General features: G+C 48.5%; 1 protein-coding gene across 3 annotated transcripts in view; it reads left to right on the plus strand.

Annotated features, from left to right (window-relative positions):
* smtnb (smoothelin b) overlaps positions 1–26797 on the plus strand; it is a 563126-nt gene that overhangs the window by 160327 nt on the left and 376002 nt on the right. For all 3 annotated transcript variants that reach the window (XR_005457667.1, XM_038774843.1, XM_038774931.1), the window contains exon 5: positions 24592–24752. Coding sequence is in view for 2 of the 3 variants with exons in the window: in XM_038774843.1 (XP_038630771.1) it covers positions 24592–24752 (161 nt within the window). In the remaining variant the exon portion in view is untranslated. The remainder of the gene's footprint in view (positions 1–24591; positions 24753–26797) is intronic.

Here is a 26797-nt window from a genome sequence, read left to right on the forward strand (position 1 = left end):
CTCTTTCTCATCAAACCTTGGCGATGCTTGGACATATTTAAATAGATCACCACCAAGTCTTCAACTACGACTCTTTCTCACTATCCTCTTCACTATCCCCCGAGTGCACCTTTCTCTTTACCTCTGACCATTTAACAGACGTTCATTTTTCATGGCCAGTTTCCGAAGTTCAAAGTCTCTCTCTTTATCTTTTTCCCTTTCCTCTGTCTCCTTTTCTTTTTCCCTGATCTGTAGCTCACTTTCTCTTTTTGTTCTGGTAGGGCTATTCTTTCCTTCTCCTTTTCCTCTCTCTCCTTTTCTTGTGCCCCATTCTGTAATTCAAGCAGCTTTAATTCTTTTTCATGTTCAAGCTGTTTCATCCGTAATTGAATTCCTGCCAGTTCCAATGATCCGGACTATGTCTCAGGCAATTTTAAATGCTCAGCTATTGCCGCAATTAGGTCTTTTCTCCGTACTTTGTCAGGCAATGTTAACTGCAATCTTGTTGCCAATTCTAAAAGCCTTGCCTTATTCGCTGTTTGTAAGGTACCGCGCGTGACCGTCTCTCAGGAACATGATTTTCCTGAATCTTAATCAACTGTTGCTTCAAAGCCTCCCAAATATCTGATTTTGATTTACCCTCCAACAGCCGCACCCAATCCAAATTCTTCAATTCTTGTCTAATGTTAGCGTAATTTGCCTTTCCCCAGTTTAGCACCTTCACGTGAGGGTTACCCTCATCCCTATCCAAAAGTGTCCTAAAACGTACGGAACTGTGGTCACTACTCCCAAAATGTTCCCTTAATGAAACCTCAACCACCTGTCCATTTCCCCAATATCAGGTGCAGTACTGCCCCATCCTTAGTTGGACTATTTACAGACTGCATCAAGCAGCCTTCCTGGATACACTTAACAAACTCTGTCCCATCCAAACCCCCCACACTAAGTGGGTCCCAGTCAATATGGGGGAAATTAAAACCCCCTACCACAAAAACCCTGTTACTTTTGCACCTATCCAAAATCTTTCATTTGCTCCTCTATCTCTCGTTGGCAGTTGGGGGGGGGGGGGCTGTAATAAACGCCCAACATTGTAATTACCCCCTTCCTGTTCCTGAGCTCCACCCAGATCGCCTCATTGTATGAGCCCTCCGAGGTGTCCTCCCACAGTACGACTATAATATGCACCTTAACCAGCAATGCTACTCCCCCGTCCCTTTTACATTCACCTTTATCTCTCCTGAAGCATCTATATCCTCCAACATTCAGCTGCCAATCCTGCCCTTCCTTAAAAAACGTTTCTGTGATAGCCACAACATCATAGTTCCAACTACTAATAAGTGCTCTAAGTTCATCTGCCTTACCTGCTATACTTCTGGCATTGAAAGAAATACACTTCAAACCACTGCGTTTGTACAGACAGGGCAATGTTGTTCTCTTATTTTTGTTCTCTTTCCCCTTTAGTTATTACACCTTCTAAGCTAATGCTCTGGTTCACACCCCCCTGCCGTACTAGTTTAAATACTCGTATTAGCAAGAGGCAGCATGGTTTTGTGAAGGGGAGGTCGTGTCTCACTAACTTGATAGAGTTTTTCGAAGAGGTCACAAAGGTGATTGATGCAGGTAGGGCAATGGATGTTGTCCATATGGACTTCAGTAAGGCCTTTGACAAGGACCCTCATGACAGACTGGTACAAAAGATGAAGTCACACGGGATCAGGGGTGAGCTGGCAAGATGGATACAGAACTGGCTAGGTCATAGAAGGCAGAGAGTAGCAATGGAAGGGTGCTTTTCTGATTGGAGGGCTGTGACTAGTGGTGTTCCGCAGGGATCAGTGCTGAGACCTTTGCGGTTTGTAGTATATATAAATGATTTAGAGGAAAATGTAAATGGTCTGATTAGTAAGTTTGAAGACGACCACAAAGGTTGGTGGAATTGCGGATAGCGATGAGGACTGTCAGAGGATACAGCAGAATTTAGATCGTTTGGAGACTTGGGTGGAGAGATGGCAGATGGAGTTTAATCCGGACAAATGTGAGGTAATGCATTTTGGAAGGTCTCATGCAGGTAGGGAAGATACAGTGAATGGTAGAACCCTCAAGAGTATTTTTTTTTAATAAACAATTTTATTGAGGTAGTTTTTGGCTTTATAAACAGTTACAGACATCATCAGAAAGGAAGCAAAAAAGGCAAAAATGTGCAAACATCCACGTACTTTCAATGCTTCCACCGTAAAATATTGCACAAGCCCGCTCCCCTCCCACCGGTACTACCCGCCATATTTTCCCTCCTACTCTACTCTAACCCCCCCCCCCGCTGACGCTCACTCTCCCGCAAAGAAGTCAATAAATGGTTGCCACCTCCGGGTGAACCCCTGCACAGAACCCCTCAAGGCGAACTTGATTTTTTCCATCCCCAGGAAACTCGACATGTCCGCAAGCCACCACTCCGTCTTCGGGGGCTTTGAGTCCCTCCACGCCAATAATATTCGTCGCCGGGCTATCAGGGAAGCAAAGGCCAGCACATCGGCCTCTTTCTCCCCCTGGACGCCCGGGTCTTCCGAAACCCCAAAAATTGCCACCCCTGGACTCATCACCACCCTTGTTTTTAGCACCTGGGACATAGAACATAGAACATAGAACGATACAGCGCAGTACAGGCCCTTCGGCCCTCAATGTTGCACCGACATGGAAAAAATCTAAAGGCCACCTAACCTACACTATGCCCTTATCATCCATATGCTTATCCAATAAATTTTTAAATGCCCTCAATGTTGGCGTGTTCACTACTGTCGCAGGTAGGGCATTCCACGGCCTCACCACTCTTTGCGTAAAAAACCCACCTCTGACCTCTGTCCTATATCTATTACCCCTCAATTTAAGGCTATGTCCCCTCGTGCTAGCCACCTCCATCCGCGGGAGAAGGCTCTCGCTGTCCACCCTATCTAACCCTCTGATCATTTTGTATGCCTCTATTAAGTCACCTCTTAACCTTCTTCTCTCTAACGAAAACAACCTCAAGTCCATCAGCCTTTCCTCATAAGATTTTCCATCCATACCAGGCAACATCCTGGTAAATCTCCTCTGCACCCGTTCCAAAGCTTCCACGTCCTTCCTATAATGAGGCGACCAGAACTGTACGCAATACTCCAAATGCGGCCGTACTAGAGTTTTGTACAACTGCAACATGACCTCATGGCTCCGGAACTCAATCCCTCTACCAATAAAGGCCAACACACCATAGGCCTTCTTCACAACCCTATCAACCTGGGTGGCAACTTTCAGGGATCTATGTACATCGACACCGAGATCCCTCTGCTCATCCACACTACCAAGAATTTTACCATTAGCCAAATATTCCGCATTTCTGTTATTCTTTCCAAAGTGAATCACCTCACACTTATCCACATTAAACTCCATTTGCCACCTCTCAGCCCAGCTCTGCAGCTTATCTATGTCCCTCTGTAACCTGCAACATCCTTCCGCACTGTCTACAACTCCACCGACTTTAGTGTCGTCTGCAAATTTACTCACCCATCCTTCTGCGCCCTCCTCTAGGTCATTTATAAAAATGACAAACAGCAACGGCCCCAGAACAGATCCTTGTGGTACGCCACTCGTAACTGAACTCCATTCTGAACATTTCCCATCAACTACCACTCTCTGTCTTCTTTCAACTAGCCAATTTCTGATCCACATCTCTAAATCACCCTCAATCCCCAGCCTCCGTATTTTCTGCAATAGCCGACCGTGGGGAACCTTATCAAACGCTTTACTGAAATCCATATACACCACATCAACTGCTCTACCCTCATCTACCTGTTCAGTCACCTTCTCAAAGAACTCGATAAGGTTTGTGAGGCATGACCTACCCTTCACAAAACCATGCTGACTGTCCCTAATCATGTTATTCCTATCTAGATGATTATAAATCGTATCTTTTATAATCCTCTCCAAGACTTTACCCACCACAGACGTTAGGCTCACCGGCCTATAGTTACCGGGTTATCTCTACTCCCCTTCTTGAACAAAGGGACCACATTTGCTATCCTCCAGTCCTCTGGCACTATTCCTGTAGCCAATGATGACCTAAAAATCAAAGCCAAAGGCTCAGCAATCTCTTCCCTGGCTTCCCAGAGAATCCTAGGATAAATCCCATCCGGCCCCGGGGACTTATCTATTTTCACCTTGTCCAGAATTGCCAACACTTCTTCCCTACGCACCTCAATGCCATCTATTCTAATAGCCTGGGTCTCAGCATTCTCCTCCACAATATTATCTTTTTCTTGTGTGAATACTGACGAAAAGTATTCATTTAGTATCTCGCTTATCTCCTCAGCCTCCACACACAACTTCCCACCACTGTCCTTGACTGGCCCTACTCTTACCCTAGTCATTCTTTTATTCCTGACATACCTATAGAAAGCTTTTGGGTTTTCCTTGATCCTACCTGCCAACGACTTCTCATGTCCCCTCCTTGCTCGTCTCAGCTCTCTCTTTAGATCCTTCCTCGCTTCCTTGTAACTATCAAGCGCCCCAACTGAAACTTCATGCCTCATCTTCACATAGGCCTCCTTCTTCCTCTTAACAAGAGATTCCACTTCTTTGGTAAACCACGGTTCCCTCGCTCGACCCCTTCCTCCCTGCCTGACTGGTACGTACTTATCAAGAACATGCAATAGCTGTTCCTTGAACACGCTCCACATATCCAGTGTGCCCAACCCTTGCAGCCTACTTCTCCAACCTACACATCCTAAGTCATGTCTAATGGCATCATAATTGCCCTTCCCCCAGCTATAACTCTTGCCCTGCGGGGTATACTTATCCCTTTCCATCGCTAACGTAAAGGTCACCGAATTGTGGTCACTGTTTCCAAAGTGCTCACCTACCTCCAGATCTAACACCTGGCCTGGTTCATTACCCAAAACCAAATCCAATGTGGCCTCGCCTCTTGTTGGCCTGTCAACATATTGTGTCAGGAAACCCTCCTGCACACATTGTACAAAGAATGACCCATCTAATGTACTCGAACTATATCTTTTCCAGTCAATATTTGGAAAGTTAAAGTCTCCCATAACAACTACCCTGTTACTTTCGCTCTTTTCCAGAATCATCTTCGCCATCCTTTCCTCTACATCCCTAGAACTATTAGGTGGCCTATAGAAAACTCCCAACAGGGTGACCTCTCCTTTCCTGTTTCTAACCTCAGCCCATACTACCTCAGAAGAAGAGTCCCCATCTAGCATCCTTTCCGCCACCGTAATACTGTCCTTGACTAGCAGCGCCACACCTCCCCCTCTTTTGCCCCCTTCTCTGAGCTTACTAAAACACCTAAACCCCGGAACCTGCAACAACCATTCCTGTCCCTGCTCTATCCATGTCTCTGAAATGGCCACAACATCAAAGTCCCAGGTACCAACCCATGCTGCCAGTTCCCCTACCTTATTTCGTATACTCCTGGCATTGAAGTAGACACACTTCAAACCACCTACCTGAACACTGGCACCCTCCTGCGAAGTCAAATCTGTGCTCCTGACCTCTATACTCTCAATCTCCCGTACCCCAAAACTACAATCCAGGTTCCCATGCCCCTGCTGAATTAGTTTAAACCCCCCCAAAGAGCACTAACAAATCTCCCCCCCAGGATATTGGTGCCTGGCCAGCCCTCCCTCGCTGCGGTTCCTCTCCAACATCGCCTTCTTTACCCGCGGAGACTTTCCCGCCCAGACAAAGCTCATGATCAACCCGTTAACTCTTTTGAAGAAGGACTGTGGGACATGACCCCCGCAAATCCCTCCCAGTACCCCCTCAGCTCAGGGCATGCCCAAAACATGTGCACATGGTTCGCTGGTCCTCCCGCGCACCTAGCGCATTTGTCCTCTATCCCGAAAAATTTGCTCATCCGAGCCACCGTCATATGGGCCCGGTGAACGACCTTAAATTGGATCAGCCCGAGCCTAGCACATGTCGCGGTCGAGTTTACCCTACTCAGGGCCTCTGCCCACAGCCCATCCTCCATTTCCCCGCCTAGCTCCTCCTCCCATTTAAGTTTCAGTTCCTCTGTCTGGGACCCTTCCTCCCTCATGAGCACCTTATAAATACCCGAGACTCTACCCTCCCCTTCATCCCTCCCAGAGACTATTCTGTCTAGGATCCCCATTGGCGGGAGGCGCGGGAAAGATGGGACCTGTCTACGAACAAAGTCCCGCAACTGTAGGTATCTAAAATCATTTCCCCTTACCACCCCAAATTTCTCCTCCAAGCTCCTCAAACTCGCGAAGCTCCCTTCCAGGAACATATCACCCACCCTTCCCGCCCCTGCTCGCCACAATACTCGGAACCCCCCATCCATACTGCCGGGGGCAAACCGATGGTTGTCGCAGATTGGCGCCCAGACAGACGCCCCCATCTCCCCCACATGCCTCCTCCACTGGCCCCATATCCGCAGGGTCGCCACCACTACCGGGCTGGTGGTGTACTTGGCCGGTGGCAGCGGTAGAGGAGCCGTGACCAGGGCTTCCAAACTGGAGCCCCTGCACGAAGCCGCCTCCACCCGCTCCCAAATAGATCCCGTACCCACCATCCACTTCCTTATCATAGCGATGTTGGCCGCCCAGTAATAATTGACCAGACTCGGCAAAGCCAGCCCTCCCTCGCTGCGGTTCCTCTCCAACATCGCCTTCTTTACCCGCGGATACTTTCCCGCCCAGACAAAGCTCATGATCAACCCGTTAACTCTTTTGAAGAAGGACTGTGGGATAAAGATCGGGAGGCACTGAAAAATAAACAAAAATCGAGGGAGGATTGTCATCTTTACAGTCTGCACCCTCCCTGCCAGCGACAGCGGGAGTGCATCCCATCTCCGAAACTCTCCCTTCATTTGCTCCACCACCCTGGCCAAATTCAACTTATGCAGCCTGCCCCAGTCTCGTGCCACCTGGATTCCCAAATACCGGAAATTTTCCTCAACCAGCCTAAACGGTAGCCCTCTCAATCTGTTCTCCTGGCCCCTTGCCTGGACCACAAACATTTCACTCTTGACCGTATTTAATTTGTATCCTGAGAACTGGCCGAACTCCCTCAGCATTCCCAGTATAGTTCCCATCCCGGCCACTGGGTCCGACACGTACAGGAGCAGGTCGTCTGCATAAAGAGAAACCCTGTGTTCAACCCCGCCCCTCACCATCCCCTTCCAACCCTCTGCGGCTCTCAGCGCCATCGCCAGCGGCTCTATGGCCAGCGCAAACAGCAACGGGGAGAGCGGGCAGCCCTGCCTGGTCCCTCGGTACAACCTAAAGTACTCCGACACTTCTCTGTTGGTCCTGACGCTGGCCCTCGGGGCCTGATATAATAATTTGATCCAATCCACCAATCCCTCCCCGAACCCAAACCGTCCGAGCACCTCCCATAGATAGTCCCACTCCACCCGGTCAAAGGCCTTCTCGGCGTCCATTGCCACCACTACCTCCACCTCTCTACCCGCCGGGGGCATCATTATCACGTTGAGCAATCTCCTCAGATTGGCCGCCAGCTGCCGACCTTTCACGAACCCAGTTTGATCCTCCCCAATCACCTCCGGTACACAGTCCTCCATTCTCCCCGCCAGTACCTTTGCCAGGAGCTTGGCATCTACATTAATCAGGGAGATTGGCCTGTAGGACCCGCACACCTCCGGGTCTTTACCCCGCTTCAATATCAGAGATATGGTGGCTTGTGACATTGTCGGCGGCAGGGTCCCTCTGTCCCTTGCCTCATTGAAAACCCTCGCCAAGACCGGGCCCACCAGCTCAGAGAACTTCCTATAAAACTCTACTGGGTATCCATCCGGCCCCGGGGACTTCCCCGACTGCATGGCCTTTAGGCCCCCCAATACCTCCTCTACTCTAATCGGGGCGCCCAGCTCTTCCACTTGCCCCCCCCCCAACTGTTGGGAATGTTAACCCGTCCAGAAACCTTTTCATCCCCTCCGGTTCTTCCGGCGGCTCCGAAGTATACAGCTTACGATAGAAGTCCCGGAATACCCTATTCAATTCTGCCGGATCCTCCACTTTGCGCCCCCCCTCGTCCCTCACTCTACCTATTTCCCTGGCCGCCTCCCTCCTCCTGAGTTGCTGCGCTAACAGTCTGCTAGCCTTTTCCCCATACTCGTACACCACTCCCCTCGCCTTCCTAAGCTGTTCCACGGCCCTGCTCGTGGATAGTGCCCCCAGTTCCGCCTGTAGCCTCCGCCTTTCCCTGAGTAAAACCTACCCCGGGGACTCCGCGTGCTCTTCATCTATCCGGCCCATTTCCCTGACCAATCTATCCATCTCTGCCCGGTCTGCCTTGGCTTTGTGGGCCCCAATTGAAATCAGCTCCCCCCGAACTACTGCCTTTAGCGCCTCCCACACCGTCGCCGCTGAGACCTCCCCAGTGTCATTCACTTGCAGGTAATTTTTATACATTTCCGAAGCCTCTCGCAGATCCCCTCCTCCGACAGCAGTCCCACATCTAGCCTCCATTGCGGGCGTTGATAACTCGCTCCCCCGAACTGCAGGTCCACCCAATGCGGGGCATGGTCTGAAATGGTAATTGCTGAGTATTCCGTGTTCTTTACCTCCCCCATACAGTCCCTGCTTATTACAAAGAAATCTATCCTGGAATATACTTTATGGACGTGCGAGTAAAACGAGTAGCCCCTTCCTGTTGGCTGTCCCTCTCTCCAGGGGTCCACTGCCCCCATTTGCCCCATAAACCCTTTCAGCTCCCTTGCCATTGCTTAGAGTCTACCCGTTCTGGGACACGAACGATCCAAAGTCGGGTCAAGGACCATGTTAAAGTCCCCTCCCATTATTAGCTTGCGAGAATCCAAGTCCGGGATCTTCCCCAGCACTCTTTTAATAAAGTCCACGTCATCCCAGTTCGGGGCATATATATTCACCAGCACCACCCTTCTCCCCTCCAGTCTGCCCCGTACCATCAGGTATCTGCCCCCCCTGTCTGCAGATATGCCCTCTGCCTCAAATTGCACGCGCTTGTTGATCATGATTGCCACCCCTCTGGACTTCGAGTCCAAGTCCGAGTGGAAGACCTGGCTAATCCAGCCCTTCCTTAGCCTGGTCTGGTCTGACACTTTCAGATGTGTCTCCTGCAACATAATTACGTCCGCCCTCAGGGCCCGCAAGTGCGCGAACACCCGCGCCCTCTTAACCGGCCCATTCAGTCCCTTGACGTTCCAGGTGATCAGCCTGGTCGGGGGGCACATCCCACCCCCCCCACCCCGACGGTCAGCCATAGCCTTTCTCGGGCCGGCCCCTGACCCGTGCGTCGCGCCATTCCTGGCCCGCCCTTTGGCTGCCTCCACCCTCGACCTCCTTTCCAGTGCCTATTTCAAGTCCCTCTCCTGTCAGCAGAACAACCCCCCCCTCCCCTAACCCCATCCCCCGATACCCCCACCCCCGCCATCTACTGGCTGTAACTTCCCCCCCCATCTGACTTCCTTGACTAGCCAATCTGCTAGCCCGGTGACTCAACACTCCGGCGCCTTCCTGTCCCATTCCCCTTGTTCCCCCGTCCTCCTCCCCCCCCCACTGGGGCAAGCCGGTTCCAGTGTCTTCCACGAGCTGCACAAAAAGCCCAAACAGGAAAAAAAAAACATAAAAAGGGAAAAAACCACAGAAAAAAGAGAAAAAGCACATAAATGTCCATGCACAAAGGAAAGAGTCTCAAATGTTCCGCTTGGCCCCTTTGGCCCAGCAAACCGTTGAGCAGCGGTCCAGGCACATTCGGCGTTCCTTCCCACAAAAATCCTCGGGCCCTAACTCGCGTCCTTGGGGCCTCCTTTCGGGACCAGCCCCAGGTCCCTCACAAAATCCATCGCTTCTTCGGGCTCGGAGAAGTAGTGGTGTTGACCCTGGTGCGTGACCCATAGCCGGGCTGGGAACAGCAGACCAAACTTCACGTGCTTCTTGAACAGCACCTCCTTGACATTCTTAAAGGCTGCTCGCCGCCGAGCCACCTCCTGGCTTAGATCCTGATAAATGCGGAGAACACTGTTGTTCCACGTGCTGCTCCTGGCGCTCTTTGCCCACTGCAGCACCCGCTCCTTGTCCACGAACCTGTGGAACCTAATCACCATCGGGCGGGGGGGTCCGCCCGGCCGCCCCTGCCTTGCCTGCACTCTGTGTGCCCCCTCCAGCTCCAACGGTCGTGGAAAGGCTTCGGCTCCCATCAGCTGCTTCAGCAGGTCTGCTACAAACGCTGCAGCATCAGCTCCCTCCGCCCCCTCCGGGAGGCCGACCATCCTCAGATTGTTCCTGCGGATTCTATTCTCCAGCTCCTCCACTCTGTCCAGCAGTCTTCTCTGCCGCTCTTTCAGGCCGTCCACTTCTACCGCTGCAACCGTTTGCGCATCCGCCTGCTCCTCCACCGCCTCTCCCAGCTCCTTAACTTTAACATCCTGGGCGTCCATCCTCTGGTTCAGCTGATCCACCGCTTTCTGGATTGGGTCCAAGCTGTCCCGCTTCAGCGCTTCAAAACTGGACTTCATTACCTGGAGCATGTTATCCAGTGCCAACTGGATTGCTGAGTCCGGGGTCCGTGTGTCCGCCATCTTAGGTCCCAGGTAATTTTCTTCAGGTCCTTGTCTCTGTCCCTTTTTCTCCTTCTTCTTCTGCCTTCTGGAATCCCGCTGTTCCATATGCCGCAGCCCGCTCCTCAGCGCCTTCGCTGCCGCTTTCCTTTGCCCAGCACCTTAAATTTTTACCCCCTCCTGGGCATCTAAAGTGGGTCCAAGCTGTCCCTCCTCAGCAACTCCAAACTTTTTTTTCCCTTTGTCCTGGAGGAAGGAAGGTCCGTGGGTCCGCCATCTTACCCTTCAGGTCAGCTTCCTCCTTGCCTCCGTCTCTCTCTCTTTCTTCCTCACCTGCTGGCCTCCCACACTTTCATTTTCTGCAGCCCGCTCTCCTCTTCTATTCCCGGCAGCCTTTCTGCCGCCTCCGTGGTCCCGCTATCGCGGGGAAACAGCTATTCAGACCCGCCGGAGTGAGAGCCCACCGAATGTGCGGCTCACTCGGACATCGCCGCCACCGGAAGTCGAACCCTCAAGAGTATTGACAGTCAGAGAGATCTAGGTGTACAGGTCCACAGGTCACTGAAAGGGTAAACACAGGTGGAGAAGGTAATCAAGAAGGCATACGGCATGCTTGCCTTCATTGGCTGGGGCATTGAGTATAAGAATTGGCAAGTCATGTTGCAGCTGTATAGAACCTTAGTTAGGTCACACTTGGAGTATAGTGTTCAATTCTGGTCGCCACACTACCAGAAGGATGTGGAGGCTTTAGATAGGGTGCGGAAGAGATTTACCAGGATGTTGCCTGGTATGGAGGGCATTAGCTATGAGGAGCGTTTGAATAAACTCGGTTTGTTCTCACTGGAACGACGGAGGTTGAGGGGCGACCTGATAGAGGTCTACAAAATTATGAGGGGCATAGACAGAGTGGACCGTCAGAGGCTTTTTCCCAGTGTAGAGGGGTCAATTACGAGGGGGCATAGGTTTAAGGTGCGAGGGGCAATGTTTAGAGGAGATGTACGAGGTAGGTTTTTTTACACAGAGGGTAGTGGGTGCCTGGACTTTTCTTTGTTCTTTGTCAATCCTCCCAAGTGACTATAGCAAACCTCCCAGCCAGGATATTGGTGTCCCTCCAGTTTAGAATGCAACCCGTCCTTCTTGTACAGACGTAATGCATCAACCATGACCTTGGGCCAGGATTCTCTGCTATTCAGCAGGGTGGGCCGTACTGGCGCCGAGGAGTGCGTGAACCACTCTGGCGCCGGGCTGCCCGGAAGGTGCGGAATCCTCCGCACCTTAAGAGGCTAGGCTGGCGCTGCGCCAGCTAGCGCCGAAGGGCCTCCGCCGGCTGGCGTGAGTTGGCACATGCGCGGGAGCGCCGGTGTAATCCCAGTACATGCGCAGGGGAGTTCTTCTCTGCGCCGGCCATGGTGGACCGTTACAGCGGCTGGCGCGGAGGGAAAGAGTGCCCCCACGGCACAGGCCCACCCGCAGATCAGTGGGCCCCGATCGCAGGCCAGATCCCCTGGCGCCCCCCCTGAGGACTCTGCAGGCTGCCCGCAGAGCCAGGTCCCGTTGGTAAGGACCTTGTTTGATTTATGCCGGCGGGATTGGCCGAAAAAGGGCAGCCACTCAGCCCATCGTGGAGCGGAGAATTGCCGGTGGGGGTAGAAGCCACTGCCAACGGCCCCCGACCGGCGCGACGTGATTCCCGACTCGCCGAAAAATGGCGCCGGAGAATCTGGCAGCCAGCGGCGGGGCGGGATTCACGCTGCCCCCCGCCGATTCTCCGGCCTGGCGGGAGGTTGGAGAATCCTGCCCCTTGTGTCAAAGAACAAAAAAAAACAATGAAAATTACAGCACAGGAACAGGCCCTTCGGCCCTGCAACCTGCACCGACCATGATGCCCATCTGAACAAAAACCTCCTACCCTTCCGGAGACAATATCCCCCTATTCACATCCTATTCATGCATATGTCAAGGTACCCGTTAAAAGTCACTATCGTATCTGCTTCCACGACCTCTCCAGGCAGCTAGTTCCAGGCTCCCACCACCCTCTGTGTAAAAAAAAAAAAAAAACTTGACTTGCACATCTCCCTTAAACCTTGCCCCTCGCACCTTAAACCTATGCCCCCTAGTAATTGACTCTTACACCCTGGGAAAAAACTTCTGACTATTCACTCTGTCCATGACCCTGATAATCTTGTAGATCTCTTATCAGGTTGCCCCACAACATCTGTTGTTCCGGTGAGAACAAACCAAGTTTCTCCAACCTTTCCTCATAGCTAATGCCCTCCATACCAGGCAACATCATGGTAAATCTTTTCTATACCTTCTCCAAAGCCTCCATATCCTTCTGGTAGTGTGGCAATCAGAATTGAACACTATTTTCCAAGGTTCTATAAAGCTGCAACATGACTTGCCAATTTTTAAACTCAGTGCCCTGGCCAATGAAGGAAAGCATGCTTTTGTGCTGGCCTTGGGAAGGGTCCAGAGGAGGTTCACAAGAATGATCCCTGGAATGAAGAACTGGTCGTATGAGGAACGTTTGAGGACTCTGGGTCTGTACTCGTTGGAGTTTAGAAGGATGAGAGGGGATCTTATTGAAACGTACAAGATACTGCAAGGCCTGGATATAGTGGACGTGGAGAGGATGTTTCCACTTGTAGGAAAAACTAGAAGCGGAGGACACCATCTCAGACTAAAGGGACAATCCTTTAACACAGAGAGGAGGAGGAATTTCTTCAGCGAGAGGGTGGTGAATCTGTGGAACTCTTTGCCGCAGCAGGCTGTGGAGGCCAATTCACTGAGTGTCTTTGAGACAGATATAGATAGTTTCTTGATTAATAAGGGGATCAGGGATTATGGGGAGAAGGCAGGAGAATGGGGATGAGAAAATATCAGCCATGATTAAATGGCGGAGCAGACTCGATGGGCCAAGGGGCCTAATTCTGCTCCTATGTCTTATGCTCTTATGCCGTACACTTTTCTTGACTACCTTCTCAACTTGCGTTGCCACTTTCAGTGACCTGTGTACCTGTCCACCCAGATCCCTCTGCCCATCAATACTCTTAAGGGTTGTTGCTCGTTCTGGGTGAGTGTGTTTTACACTCAATTGGCTCTGTTTATTACTTAGCTCTGGAGTCGCCAGGTATTGTTATGATACCGCCACAAGGCTCAAGTTCAAGTTCAGATCAATGACTCAATACACCAGTTAGTAAGTTCAAAACAAGACACGTTTATTATAACACAGTTATTTACTACTCATGCATATAATACTAAGACTAAACTACTCCTACCACTAATAGGCCAATACTTATCTGGAATAAGGGAACTGCCGGATCAGGGAACAATGACCTCTTGCTCTGCACTGGGTGCGCAGGTTTCCAGTTGGTGTGGACTAAAGGGGTCAGGAGTGTCGACTCTCGTAGCGTGCGTTGTATGACACTTACTTGATGACTGACCAGGCCTCTCCTTCTCTTGGTCAAGGTCTTCTGCTGCAAAGGTGTTCTGCTGGGAGGGCTGGCTGGTCAAGAAGTAGGAATCAGTCCTGGGACCTGACTTTTATAGGTCCTAGGGGCTTTGCGCCCTTCTGGGCGGACCCTCTATAAACTTGCAATCAATTGGGTCTCTTTCCAATCGATTGATTTGAATTTCCCCAATAACGGGGCTGTTCCTTGATCACTGGGCGGTCCTTGGGGCTTATTGTTTCAGACTCCACTGGCGCCGGGATGTCTGACCTGCTATAGAATGTGGCGATTGCAGTTAACTGTTGTGTCCATTGTGCCTGGGAATCACCGGGAATCGCTTCATTAATATGCAAACTTGTTAGTTACAATGCTGTCTGGTTTCTTTAGCAGCCAGAATACACAGGGGATTCTGCAAACTGCTTGTCTCTTTGCAACTGTCCATTTTTCCCTGTAACCTTTGCGTTCTTCCATTTTGTGTGAGGAAGTGGCCAACCTAGGTGGCTACAGGGCTCTGCCATTTACATTATATTCCCCACCTGTATTAGACCTTCCAAAATGTATTACCTCACATTTGTCCAGATTAAACTCCCATCTGCCATTTCTTCGCCCAAGTCTCCAATCGATCTATATCCTGCTGTATCCTCTGATGGTCCTCATCGCTATCCGCAATTCCACCAATCTTTGTGTCGTCCGCAAACTTACTAATCAAAGTAGTTACATTTTACTCCAAATCATTTGTATATAACATTGATGTATGTATGTATATATATATATATACATTGCAAATAGCAAAGGTCCGAACACTGATCCCTGAGAAAAGCAACTATTCACAGCCCTCCATTCAGAAACGCACCCTTCCACTGCTACCCTCTGTCTTCTATGACTGAGCCAGTTCTGTATCCATCCTGCCATTTTGCCTTTGATCCTGTACAACTTCACCTTCTGTACACTCTGCCATGAGTGACCTTGTCAAAGGACTTACTAAATTCAATGTAGACAGTATCCCCCACCCTTTCTTTATCAATCACCTTCATCACTTCCTCGAAAAGCTCAATCAGGTTAGTGAGACATGCCTCCCCTTCACAAAGCCATGTTGCCTCTCGCTAATATGTCTACTTATTTCCAAGTGGGAGTAAATCCTGTTTCGAAGAATCCTCTCCACTAATTTCCCGACCACTGATGTAAGGCTTACCGGCTTGTAATTACCTGGATTATCCTTGCTACCCTTCTTAAACAAAGGAACAACATTGGCTATTCTCCAATCCTCTCCTTGTAGCCAGTGAGGGTACACAGTTTTCTCTCAAGGCCCTGACAATTTCCTCCCTTACCTCTATTCTGGGACATATATCATCAGGCCCTGGGGACTTGTCTGCCTTAATGTTTTCAAGGCCCCCAATACTTCCTCCTTTTCGATCTCAACATGACCCAAACTATCTCCACACCCTTCCGCAGACTCATCATCAACCAAGTCCTTCTCTTTGGTGAATACTGATACAAAGTGCTCATTTAAGACCTCTCTAATTTCCTCTGGCTCCACGCTTGGGTTCCCTCCCCTGTCCTTCAGTGGGCCAACCCTCAACCCTCTCCCTGGCTACCCTATTGCTTTTTATATATGTATAAAAAAGAACAAACAAAGAACAAAGAAACGTACAGCACAGGAAAGGCCCTTCGGCCCTCCAAGCCCGTGCAGACCATGCTGCCCGACTAAACTACAATCTTTTACACTTCCAGGGTCCGTATCACTCTATTCCCATCCTATTCATGTATTTGTCAAGATGCCCCTTAAATGTCACTATCGTCCCTGCTTCCACCACCTCCTCCGGCAGCGAGTTCCAGGCACCCACTACCCTCTGTGTAAAAAAACTTGCCTCGTACATCTACTCTAATCCTTGCCCCTCGCACCTTAATCCTATGCCCCCTAGTAATTGACCTCTACCCTGGGGAAAAGCCTCTGACGATCCACTCTGTCTATGCCCCTCATAATTTTGTCGACCTCTATCAGGTCGCCCCACAACCTCCGTCGTTCTAGTGAGAACAAACCGAGTTTATTCAAACGCTCCTCATAGCTAATGCCCTCCATACCAGGCAACATCCTGGTAAATCTCTTCTGCACCCTCTCTACAGCCTCCACATCCTTCTGGTAGTGTGGCGACCAGAATTGAACACTATACTCCCAAGTGTGGCCTAACTAAGGTTCTATACTGCTGCAACATGACTTGCCAATTCTTATACTCAATGCCCCGGCCAATGAAGGCAAGCATGCCAAATGCCTTCTTGACTACCTTCTCCACCTGTGTTTACCCTTTCAGTGACCTGTGGACCTGTACACCTAGATCTCTCTGACTTTCAATACTCTTGAGGGTTCTACCATTGACTGTATATTCCCTACCTGCATTAGACCTTCCAAAATGCATTAACTTACATTTGTCCGGATTAAACTCCATCTGCCACCTCTCCGCCCAAGTTTCCAAACGATCTAAATCCTGCTGTATCCTCTGACAGTCCTCATCGCTATCTGCAATTCCACCAACCTTTGTGGTCATCTTCAAACTTACTAATCAGACCAGTTACATTTTCCTCCAAATCATTTATCTATACTACGAACAGCAAAGGTCCCAGCACTGATCCCTGCGGAACACCACTAGTCACAACCCTCCAATCAGAAAAGCATCCTTCCATTGCTACTCTCTGCCTTCTATGACCTAGCCAGTTCTGTATCTACCTTGCCAGTTCACCCCTGATCCCATGTGACTTCACCTTTTGTACCAGTCTACCATGAGGGACCTTGTCAAAGGCCTTACTGAAGTCCATATAGACAACATCCACTGCTCTACCTGCATCAGTCATCTTTGTGACCTCTTCGAAAAACTCTATCAAGTTAGTGAGACACGATCTCCCCTTCACAAAACCATGCTGCCTCTCACTAATACGTCCATTTGCTTCCAAATGGGAGTAGATCCTGTCTCGAAGAATTCTCTCCAGTAATTTCCCTACCACTGACGTAAGGCTCACCGGCCTGTAGTTCCCTGGATTATCCTTACTACGTTACGCTTCTTTAAAAAAGGAACAACATTGGCTATTCTCCAGTCCTCTGGGACATCACCTGAAGACAGTGAGGATCCAAAGATTCCTGTTAAGGCCTCAGCAATTTCCTCTCGAGCCTCCTTCAGTATTCTGGGGTAGATCCCATCAGGCCCTGGGGACTTATCTACCTTAATATTTTTCAAGACGCCCAACACCTCGGCTTTTTGGATCTCAATGTGACCCAGGCTATCTACACACCCTTCTCCAGACTCAACATCCACCAATTCCTTCTCTTTGGTGAATACTGATGCAAAGTATTCATTTCGTGCCTCGCCCATTTTCTCTGGCTCCACACATAGATTACCTTGCCTTGGGAGTTCCCTTAATCCTGCTGGCCAATGACTTTTCATGACCCCTTTTAGCCCTCCTGAATCCTTTCTTAAGTTTCTTTCTACTTTCCTTGTATTCCACACTTTGCGTGTTCCCAGCTTTCAAGCTTTGACAAATGCTTCCTTTTTCTTTTTGACTAGGATCATAATATCTCTCGTTATCCAAGGTTCCTGAAACTTGACATACTTACCCTTCATCCTCAGTCATATAATTTACAGTATAGAAGGAGGCCATTCAGCCCATCGAGTCTTCACCGGCCCTTTTGGAAAGAGCGCCCTACCTAAACCCACACTCCCACCATATTCCCATAATCCAATAACCCCACCCAAACTTTTTGGACACTAACGGCAATTTAGCATGGCCAATCCACCTAACCACCTAATCTGCACATCTTTAGACTGTAAGAGGAAACCGGAGCACCTAGAGGAAACTGACGCAGACACGGGGAGAGCGTGCAGACCCTGCACAGACAGTGACCCAAGCCGGGACTTGAACCTGGGACCCGGAGCTGTGAAGCAACTGTGCTACCGTGTCCCCCTAAGTCGATGGGCATTATCAAGGAAGAGTTCCGCCAGTAGAGGAAAGAGATGCAGGAGGATCTTTCGAAGGCCATCGAAGCGACTGTGGCACCCCTGAAGGGCTCGATGGAGAGGATGGAGAAATGTTTGGAGGCACAGGGGTCGCAGACCCAAGAAATTGAGAGGGTAATGTCGGACCACAGTGATCGGGTGGTGGCATTGGAGGGGGATGTGGGGCTCTTGGGAGAAGTTTGCAAGACATTGAGAGCAAAGGTGGAGGAGCAGGAAAATAGTTAGAGAAGGCAGAATCTTCGGATAGTGGGCCTACCTGAAGGAGTGGAAGGTGCGTGTACCATGAGGTACGTTACAAGGATGCTGCCGGGGGTGTTGGATAAGGCCCCTGAAGTGGACAGAGCGCACAGTTCTCTGAGGCAGAAGCCTAGAGCTGGGGAGCCCTCACGGGCGGTTAGCATGAGGCTACATACGTTCGTGGAGAAAGAGAAGATTCTGCAGTGGGCCAGCAAGAAGCACAACTGTGAATGGGAGGGGAACAAGGTATGAATATACCAGGGCTTTGGAGCTAAGCTGGCAAAATAGCGTGTGGGGTTCAACAAAGCCAAGGTGGTGCTATATCGACGGCAGATCAGGTTTGGGGTGCTCTACCCGGCGAAGGTTTGGTAACGTATGAAGGCCGGGAATACCATTTTGATACCCCAGAATAGCAGCCAATGACTTTATCAAGGAGCATAAACTGGGGAAGAACAGAACTCAACAATTCTGAAAGACTGAGTGCTGGCACTTTGAAGTAATTGGGAATGCGGGTAGAGTGAGGGTTGGAGGGAGTGGGGGTTTTTCTTTTCCTCCGTTGTGGAGGTTTTTTTTTTCTTTATTTTATTGTTGGGTTGACAAAGGATAGCAGGGGTGAAACGTTTGTAAGGGGATTGCTGTCCCCATCCCCTCTCCTGTGGCTTGGGGCTGTATTTCTTTTTCTGTTTGTTTGTTCTTGGGGGTGATGACCGGTGGTTCGAGATGAGTCTTTGTTTGGATGGGGGAGGTCAGCGGGAACTTTCTTCACAGAGCAGAGAGGTGAGGGTGGGGGGTTAGTGGGAGAAGCCTTTGGGCACGAGCTTTCACACTGGCAGGTAATGCTGGTGAACGAAGTGAGGTTGGGGAGAAGCCGAGAGAGGTGGCCATAGAGGGGTAGAGGGAATGAGGTGGGGAGGTTGGGGGGGCTGGGCGAGGTTGGAGAAGAAACATGATCAGGGGCGGAGAAAGGAGCCATCTTGGATGGGCCAGGTATAGAGTCAGATTAACAGGTGTCGAGACAAAAGGGGAGGAAGGCAGATGATATCGGGGATTGGAGGCGTAAGCCCCCGGTAAGGCTGATAATGTGTAATGTGCAAAAGGCTCAATGGGTCAGTCAAAAGATGTCGGGTCTTTACACACCTTAAAAGCTTGAAAGCGGAGGTGGTCTTTCTGCAGGAGGCGTACCTCTGCATGAAGAACCAGGTTAGGGTAAGGAAGGGAGGGATGGGTTAGGTTTTCTACTCAGGGTTTGATTCAAAGTCGCAGGGTGTGGCAATTTTGGTGAGTAAGAAAATGGGGTTTGTCAGCGCGAAGGAAGTGAGGGATCCAGGTAAGAGGTAGGTTATTGTGACTGGGGTATTAGAAGGGACGCCGGTGGTGTTGGTGAATGTGTATACACGGAATTGGAATGATGTCGGTTATATGAGGGGGTTGCTGGCAGTAATCTCGGACTTGGCCACACGCCAGTTGATTATGGGAGGAGATTTTAATTATGTGATGGAACCGAGGGTAGATAGATCGAGCCCCAGGTCAATGGATAGGATATGAATGCCAAAGGAGCTGGGCAGGTTTATGGAAAAGATACGTATAGTGGTCCCGTGGTGCTTCAAGAGCCCAGGTGGAAGGGAGTGTCCTTCTTTCCACATGTGTACAGGGTATATTCCAGAATTGACTTTCATGTGGTGAGCTGGGAGATTTTGGTCGGGTTGGATGGGGCAGATTACGCGGGGATAGTAATCTCGCTGCGCCCTACTTGCTGGAGATTCAGTTTAGGTTGGGATAGGAACAGAGGCCGGGGTAGAGGCTCGATTTGGGGTTGTTGGCAGATATAGGGTTTTGTGACAAAGTGTAGGCTGTGATTAAAGTTATGTAGAATTGAACCAGAACGGTGAGGTGTTGGCAGCCACATTTTGGGAAGCGCTAATAGCAGTGGTCTGAGGGGAGATTACCTCGTTCAAGGCACATGTGGGTAGGAAAAGGAGGAAGGAATATGAGTGACTAATGATCAAGATAGTGGAGGTAGATAGGGAGTATCTACCAAGGGTGACCACCATGGAGGAATTGGCAAGGAAGAAAAAATTACAGGGGCAATTTGATAGGCTGATAACGGGGAGGGCGGTAGGACAGCTGCGTAGGGCAAGACGGGTGCAGTACAAACATGGGGAGAAGGCAAGTCGAATGTTAGTGGCACCACAATTGGCTCTGTTGCTCAGCAGGGGAGGGCAAAGTGCAGGAGAGCGATAGTTATGGGGGACTCTATAGTAAGGGGCACAGATAGGCACTTCTGTGGATATGAAAGAGACTCCAGGATGGTATGTTGCCAGGGTCAAGGATGTCTCTGAACGGAGAAAGGACATCCTGAAGGGGGAGGGTGAACAGCCAGAGGTTGTTGTACACATAGGTACTATCGACATAGGCGGGAAGAGTGATGAGATCCTGCAGAAGGAGTTCAGGGAGTTAGGCAGTAAGCTAAAAAGCAGGTTATAGCAAATAAACACCCCAGGAAATAAACTTCCCAACAATCAACTATACAGTCTGTACATATTTTTCCCCTTTTTTACCCTCCCCCCACCCCCTGCGACGAACAGCTCCTAAACATGGTCACAAACACTCCCCACCTTTTCTCGAACTCCCCTGTTGAGCCCCTTAACTCATACTTTATCTTCTCCAACCACAGGAAGTCACCCAAACAAGCCGCTACCCCCGATGGCGATGCCGACAGCCACTCCAGCAAAATTCTCCGCCGTGCAATCAGAGAGGCGAAGGTCACGACATTGTCCTTCCTCCTCTCCATGAGCTCCGGCTTCTCTGAATCCCCAAATATCGCCACCAAAGGGTCCGGGTCCACCTCCTGCTACACCACTGTGGCTCAGACCGTGAACTCTCCCGCCCAGAATCTTCCCAATTTTTCGCAACCCCAAAACATGTGCGCGTGATTCGCTGGCTCCCGCCCACACCTCTCACACTCATCTGCTACCCCCTGGAAGAACCCACTCATTCTCACCCGAGTCATATGAACTCTGTGCACCACCTTAAACTGTATCAGGCTCATCCTTGCACAAGAGGAGGTCCGGTTTACCCTTCGCAGTGCCTCACTCCATCCTCCCCAGTTGATCTCTCTCCCAACTCTGCTTCCCGTTTCTCCTTGATCTTCACCAGCCGCTCACCTCCCTGTTCCCCCAACCACTTATATATATATCTCCAAATTTTCTCCTCCCCTTCCACATCTGGAAGCAGCAGTCGCTCCTGCAGGGTGTATCCTGGCAACCTAGGGAACCTCCTCCGGACCTTTTGTGCAAAGTCCCTAACCTGTAGATACCTGAACTCACTACCCCTCGGCAGTTCTACCTCTCCCTTAGCTCCTCCAGACTGGCGAACCCTTCCTCCAAATACAAATCCCTCACCTTGACCCACTTCCCTGCACCTCCTACATACACTATCCATCCCCCCGGCTTAAACTCATGAATCCCGCACAGCGGCGTTAGCACGGACATCCCTTCCATCCTAAAATGCCTCCTCAGCTGATTCCATATTTTCACCGTGGACTGCATCACTGGGCTCCCTTAATACCTACTTGGAACCATTGCCTGTTCCCTATCCTTCCCCTGACCGTAACCCAGCTATTCTTGTCCTGAACCTTGGGTGTGGCTACCTCCCTGTAACTCCTCTCTATCACCCTTCTGCCTCCCATATGATCCGAAGTTCATCCAGCTCCAGTTCCCTAACGTGATCTCCGAGGAGCTGGAGTTGGGTGCACTTCCCGCAGGTGGAGTCAGTGGGGACACTAGCAGTATCCCTTACCTCCCACATCCTACAGGAGGAGCATGCAACTGCCTTAACTTCCATCCCCTCTGATCTGAATTCCCAAATAGATTTAAAAGAAAAAAAAAAGTTTAATCTTCCTTAACCAAGATCTCCCAAACAATGCTGAAAAACGTCCTTGAACAATATGAAAAGGCAACCCCACTTTTTGCTCGTTAACTTCTGCAGTCACCTTGATGAAGCCCTTCAGCAGTACAACCTCCTCAGTATATGCTCTCAAGACCACATCAGATGGTTGCAATGGCAGATACTTCAATTTCTGAAGGCATATTGATTCAGGTATAAGTGATATTGCAGCGCCCTGTTTGAGCTGCGCGCAGAAAAATCCTTTTCATGGTACCTCGGTACACGTGACAATAAACAAATCCAATCCAATCCTTACATTCTTTAAGCTGACTTGATATTTTGGTATTCGGTGAGTCTTCAGTTGGTTCATTTAACTGGTGAATTCACCCAGTAGATTTTGCAGTACCAAGTATTTCCTTGATACTGTTTTTTTGTACTGATCTAAGATTGGCAAGATAAACATGCCTGGTAATGTGACCAACTTTACCACAATTTTGCATTTGTTCTCCTTGCCCCAGCAATCTTCAGCCATATGTCCCACTTGGTTACAGCGATGACATGGTAGGTTCTTGGTGGACCTGATTCTCACAAATTCTATCTTATGGACTTTAGCTCGAACTCCAATCAGCGAAGCTTCTCTCACAGCAAGTTCCATAGACTATGCGATTTCTATTGCAGAGTTTAGAGTTTTAATACACCTTCAGTCAACAATTTCCTTTGGATGGCTTAATTCCTGAGGATGCAAACTAATCGGTCGCAAAGTGTATCATTCACAGTCTGGCCAATTTTGTAGTACTTTTCTAGCTTTCGCAGTAATGCAACAAATTATGAAATGTTTTCCCCTTCCTCCTGTGCATGACGGTGAAAGTGGAATCTTTTAGCTATTAATAGTCGACAGTGAGAGAAATGTTCTTGCAAGACGGTCATTAACTCATCATATGACTTGTCTCCAGGTTTTAGCTGCGTGTACTATATTCTGTAGCAACACAATAGCACAGTGGTTAGCACTGGTGCTTCACAGTGCCAGGGTCCCGGGTTCAATTTCTGGCTTGGGTCACTGTGTGGAGTCTGCACGTTCTCCCCGTGTCTGTGTGGGTTTCCTCCGGGTGCCCTGGTCTCCTCCCACAAGTCCCGAAAGACATGCTTGTTTGGTGAATTGGATGACTGGGGGATTTTCACAGTAACTTCATTGCAGTGTTAATGTAAACCTACTTGTAACACTAATAAAGATTATTATTGTAATGTTGTCCTCCCAACTCAGCTGAGAAAGGTCATAGAAAGGTCTGCTGGTGTCTGATTGGCTTGAAGGAACAACTGGAACCTTTCCTCTTAAGAGCTCCATGTTTCCTCCGCCTCATGAACCACGTCTATGGTGCCTTTTCTTCCCGCCATTTTTAGATTGCAGTTCTCTGTTCTGTCTTCCCTGCCATTTATTGCCTTTCTGTTTATCGCAGACAAATTCAAGGCTCACAAGCAGACTAGCTGTTTCTGTACCCCGCTATTGATTCCTGGGTAGTGGCAGAGTCGGTAGCCCCATAGGTTTGTGTTCCCATGGCCCGATTCAGTGCTTCGTTCATGGTCTCCGCAGCTGTACCCACTACAACAGTAAGTATACTTACTCCGTTTGAAGGAAGTCCCCAGTAACTCGCAGTTGTCTGATAGCTTTTTTTCTATTTTAAAAACCTTTTTATTTGCACTAGTGACTGTCGCAATCGACCGGGGATTTCGCCGATGCCCTACTACAAACTATACGGTGTCCCAGTAATTACTGGCAAGTTGTTTTTACCTGCCACAATGATGATTTCACCTTGGAAGTTGACAATATTTATCCCAACCTCACCTCCGAAGCCTGGATCTCCAACAATGTGTCCTTCTTCTGGCTCACAAAATCATTGTGGAAAGTTACTTTCCTCCTGTTTTTTCTGTTACGTCCTAGATCTCGTCGCCAGTTTTTCTTTTGTTAGGTTCTTTGTTGTAGCAGCAAAGAGACAGAATCAGAGGTGGCACATGCTGGGTTCATATAAAGTAGTACAAGGGGTTTATTTTACAGGATTCTGCAAAAACCGGGTACAATGGTGAACTCCACAGAAGCCCGCAAAACAGTCCGGTGACATTGTGTAACATGTTACATTACATCAGCCGATGGTATTGCTCTGATATATAACTATTACCCATCAGTATTATGTTGTGTTTTCTGTTTATTGATTCAGGGGCTGGTTTAGCTCACTGAGCTAAATCGCTGGCTTTTAAAGCAGACCAAGCAGGCCAGCAGCACGGTTCGATTCCCGTACCAGCCTCCCCAGACAGGCGCCGGAATGTGGCGACTAGGGGCTTTTCACAGTAATTTCATTGAAGCCTACTCGTGACAATAAGCAATTTTCATTTTTCATGAGCTAACCTAAGCAATTTATGATTGTGTTTCTAAGCTCCTAGTCTACTATGTTAACCAGTGATCTTTCTATTTCTTCAGCTGCATCCCTTGCAGAGAAGCCAATTGACATGATAGTGCATAGTAGAGCACCACAAAGTGAAAGAACAGCCAGCACATATCATCTGGACATCGCACCACAAACAACATGGCCAAGCAAGGACCTATGCACAAAACACAAGGAGAATGTTCTTCAAAGACGAGTGAGTGTTTTATTAAAATAATAAATTATCTAGTTTCACTTCTATGTGTTGTGCAGGTTTTTAACCATCTTGATGATTGTTTTTAAAAACAAACCACCCCAAAAGTATGAACTATGAACTAACAGTTTTACAATTCCAACCCCCCAACATAAATTGTACTATGTGATTGGTTCAAAAAGAACAACTTGCATTTCTAAAGCACTGTTGAAGTTAAAAGTTCCAAGGTACTTCACAGAGCTGTAATACAAAAATGGGCACCAAGCCAAAGAATGAAACATCAAGAGGAGTGACCAAAAGTTTGATTAAATAGATTAATATTAAAGGAAGTTTTCAAAGAGAAAGGAGGTGTCAAGAGGTGGAGGTGTTAAAGAAGGAAATTCAGAACTTTGAGCTCGTGGTACAGGCACCAGTAGTGGAATAAAAGAGGTTGGGGGTGGGGGGTTCCCACAAAAAGCACAGTTGTAGTGTTAAAAGAACACTGAACAATTCCAGTAAAGTTGTAGAGGATTAAGGTTGTATAAATAGAACCAAATTACTATAATAATTGCTCGTAAACATGATTCCTATCCCTGCATCTCCCATGCCCCCCCACCACCAACCCACCCTCCAACCATTCTCATTCTTTAAATCCGAGGAAATATTATTTATCGTAGAGCTGAGAATTCTTATTTGGTCTCACTCAAAATTTAATGCAAACCTCATGCCTTTTAAAAAGTTAAAATTGCACATTCTAGGCAAGAAGCGTAAGATGATTGATATATGTAGAAACACCAGATTTAATTCAAGATTATTTGGACAGTAAGCTAAAATTTTGGTAAAAATATAGGCATGCAGCTTTCAGCTAAGCCAGAGAAAATCAAAGTCGAGTAGATTTAAGATTCTGTATGGTTTTTGATTCTCCAAGTATGTGTGTTGTTTAAAATTTTTAGTTTAAATGGCATATGCTAGTTGCCAGAAAGGAAGTGATTTGTAAACTCTCATTAAGAGTTGGTAGACTTGCAGAGTGCTTAATCACATATAGCTCTGTTGTGAATGCTATTATTTGATTTTATCAGAAGCTGCTTTAACTGCAGTATTTATTGTAAGTTGTTGTCAAAATATTACTTGGAAATGCATAATTTTAAGGGGAAGTTCAGCACACACCTTATTGCTGTGCCTTTGATTGGCCGCTTAGTATCTTGGATCACCTGATAAATGTAGCTAATTTTTAATGAGCTCCAGTATGTAACAGGAAAAATATAATCTGCAGAAATCTGGCAATAAAGTATTGCATTTGCTGAATATATACTAGATTTTCTAGTTAAGGAGATACTTCTCTGCTGCCTTCACCAAGGACTTCAGATAACATCAGCCTATTTTCTTTGTTATGTTGAAATGTAAATACTGGTATGTAGACTGTGCTTGACCTCGGAGTCATGGGTATGGTATGTAACAGAATACAATTTTACATCTGTGTGCATGTTTCATTTGGTAGAGGTGACTCTGTTAAAATGGTTCACATGCAGTTCTCTCTTCATCAAAAATAATCACAAATAAATCACTCAAACTTGTTCAAACACAACTGCACCAGAGGTGCACATACTACTTATGTCAAGGTTTTCCTCCGGAATATTACCATGGTCAGCAACAAATGAGGGATACAGATCTCAATTTGATTGCTCTCCTGCAATTTAAATGTTTTTAAAATCATTTATTTGAAAATTATCCAACTACATGCATTTCCGTTCTCAATTGATTTTATTTGTCACACTTTTTTGTTACACTTTAATGTAACTTTTTTCCATGATAAATTCCTATGTACACATTAGTTATGGTTTAATTATGTATAATCATGTAATCAAGTGTCCTTAGAGAAATTTTCTCAGTTGTCTGTGCTATCTTGGTGATGCCTGGAATTTTCAGCGAATATGTTTCACCTGTAAATTCCAGTGTCAGACATGTTTGCTTTTCACCAACTGTACCCAGTTCTTGTCCCCCTACTTCTCTTCTCTTCCTCCTACCCCTCCTCTTCCTCCTGCTCCCTCTTTTCCACCCTTTTCCAGAGA

Source organism: Scyliorhinus canicula, chromosome 1 (assembly GCF_902713615.1).
Source record: "Scyliorhinus canicula chromosome 1, sScyCan1.1, whole genome shotgun sequence".
Taxonomy (NCBI): Eukaryota; Metazoa; Chordata; class Chondrichthyes; order Carcharhiniformes; family Scyliorhinidae; genus Scyliorhinus; species Scyliorhinus canicula.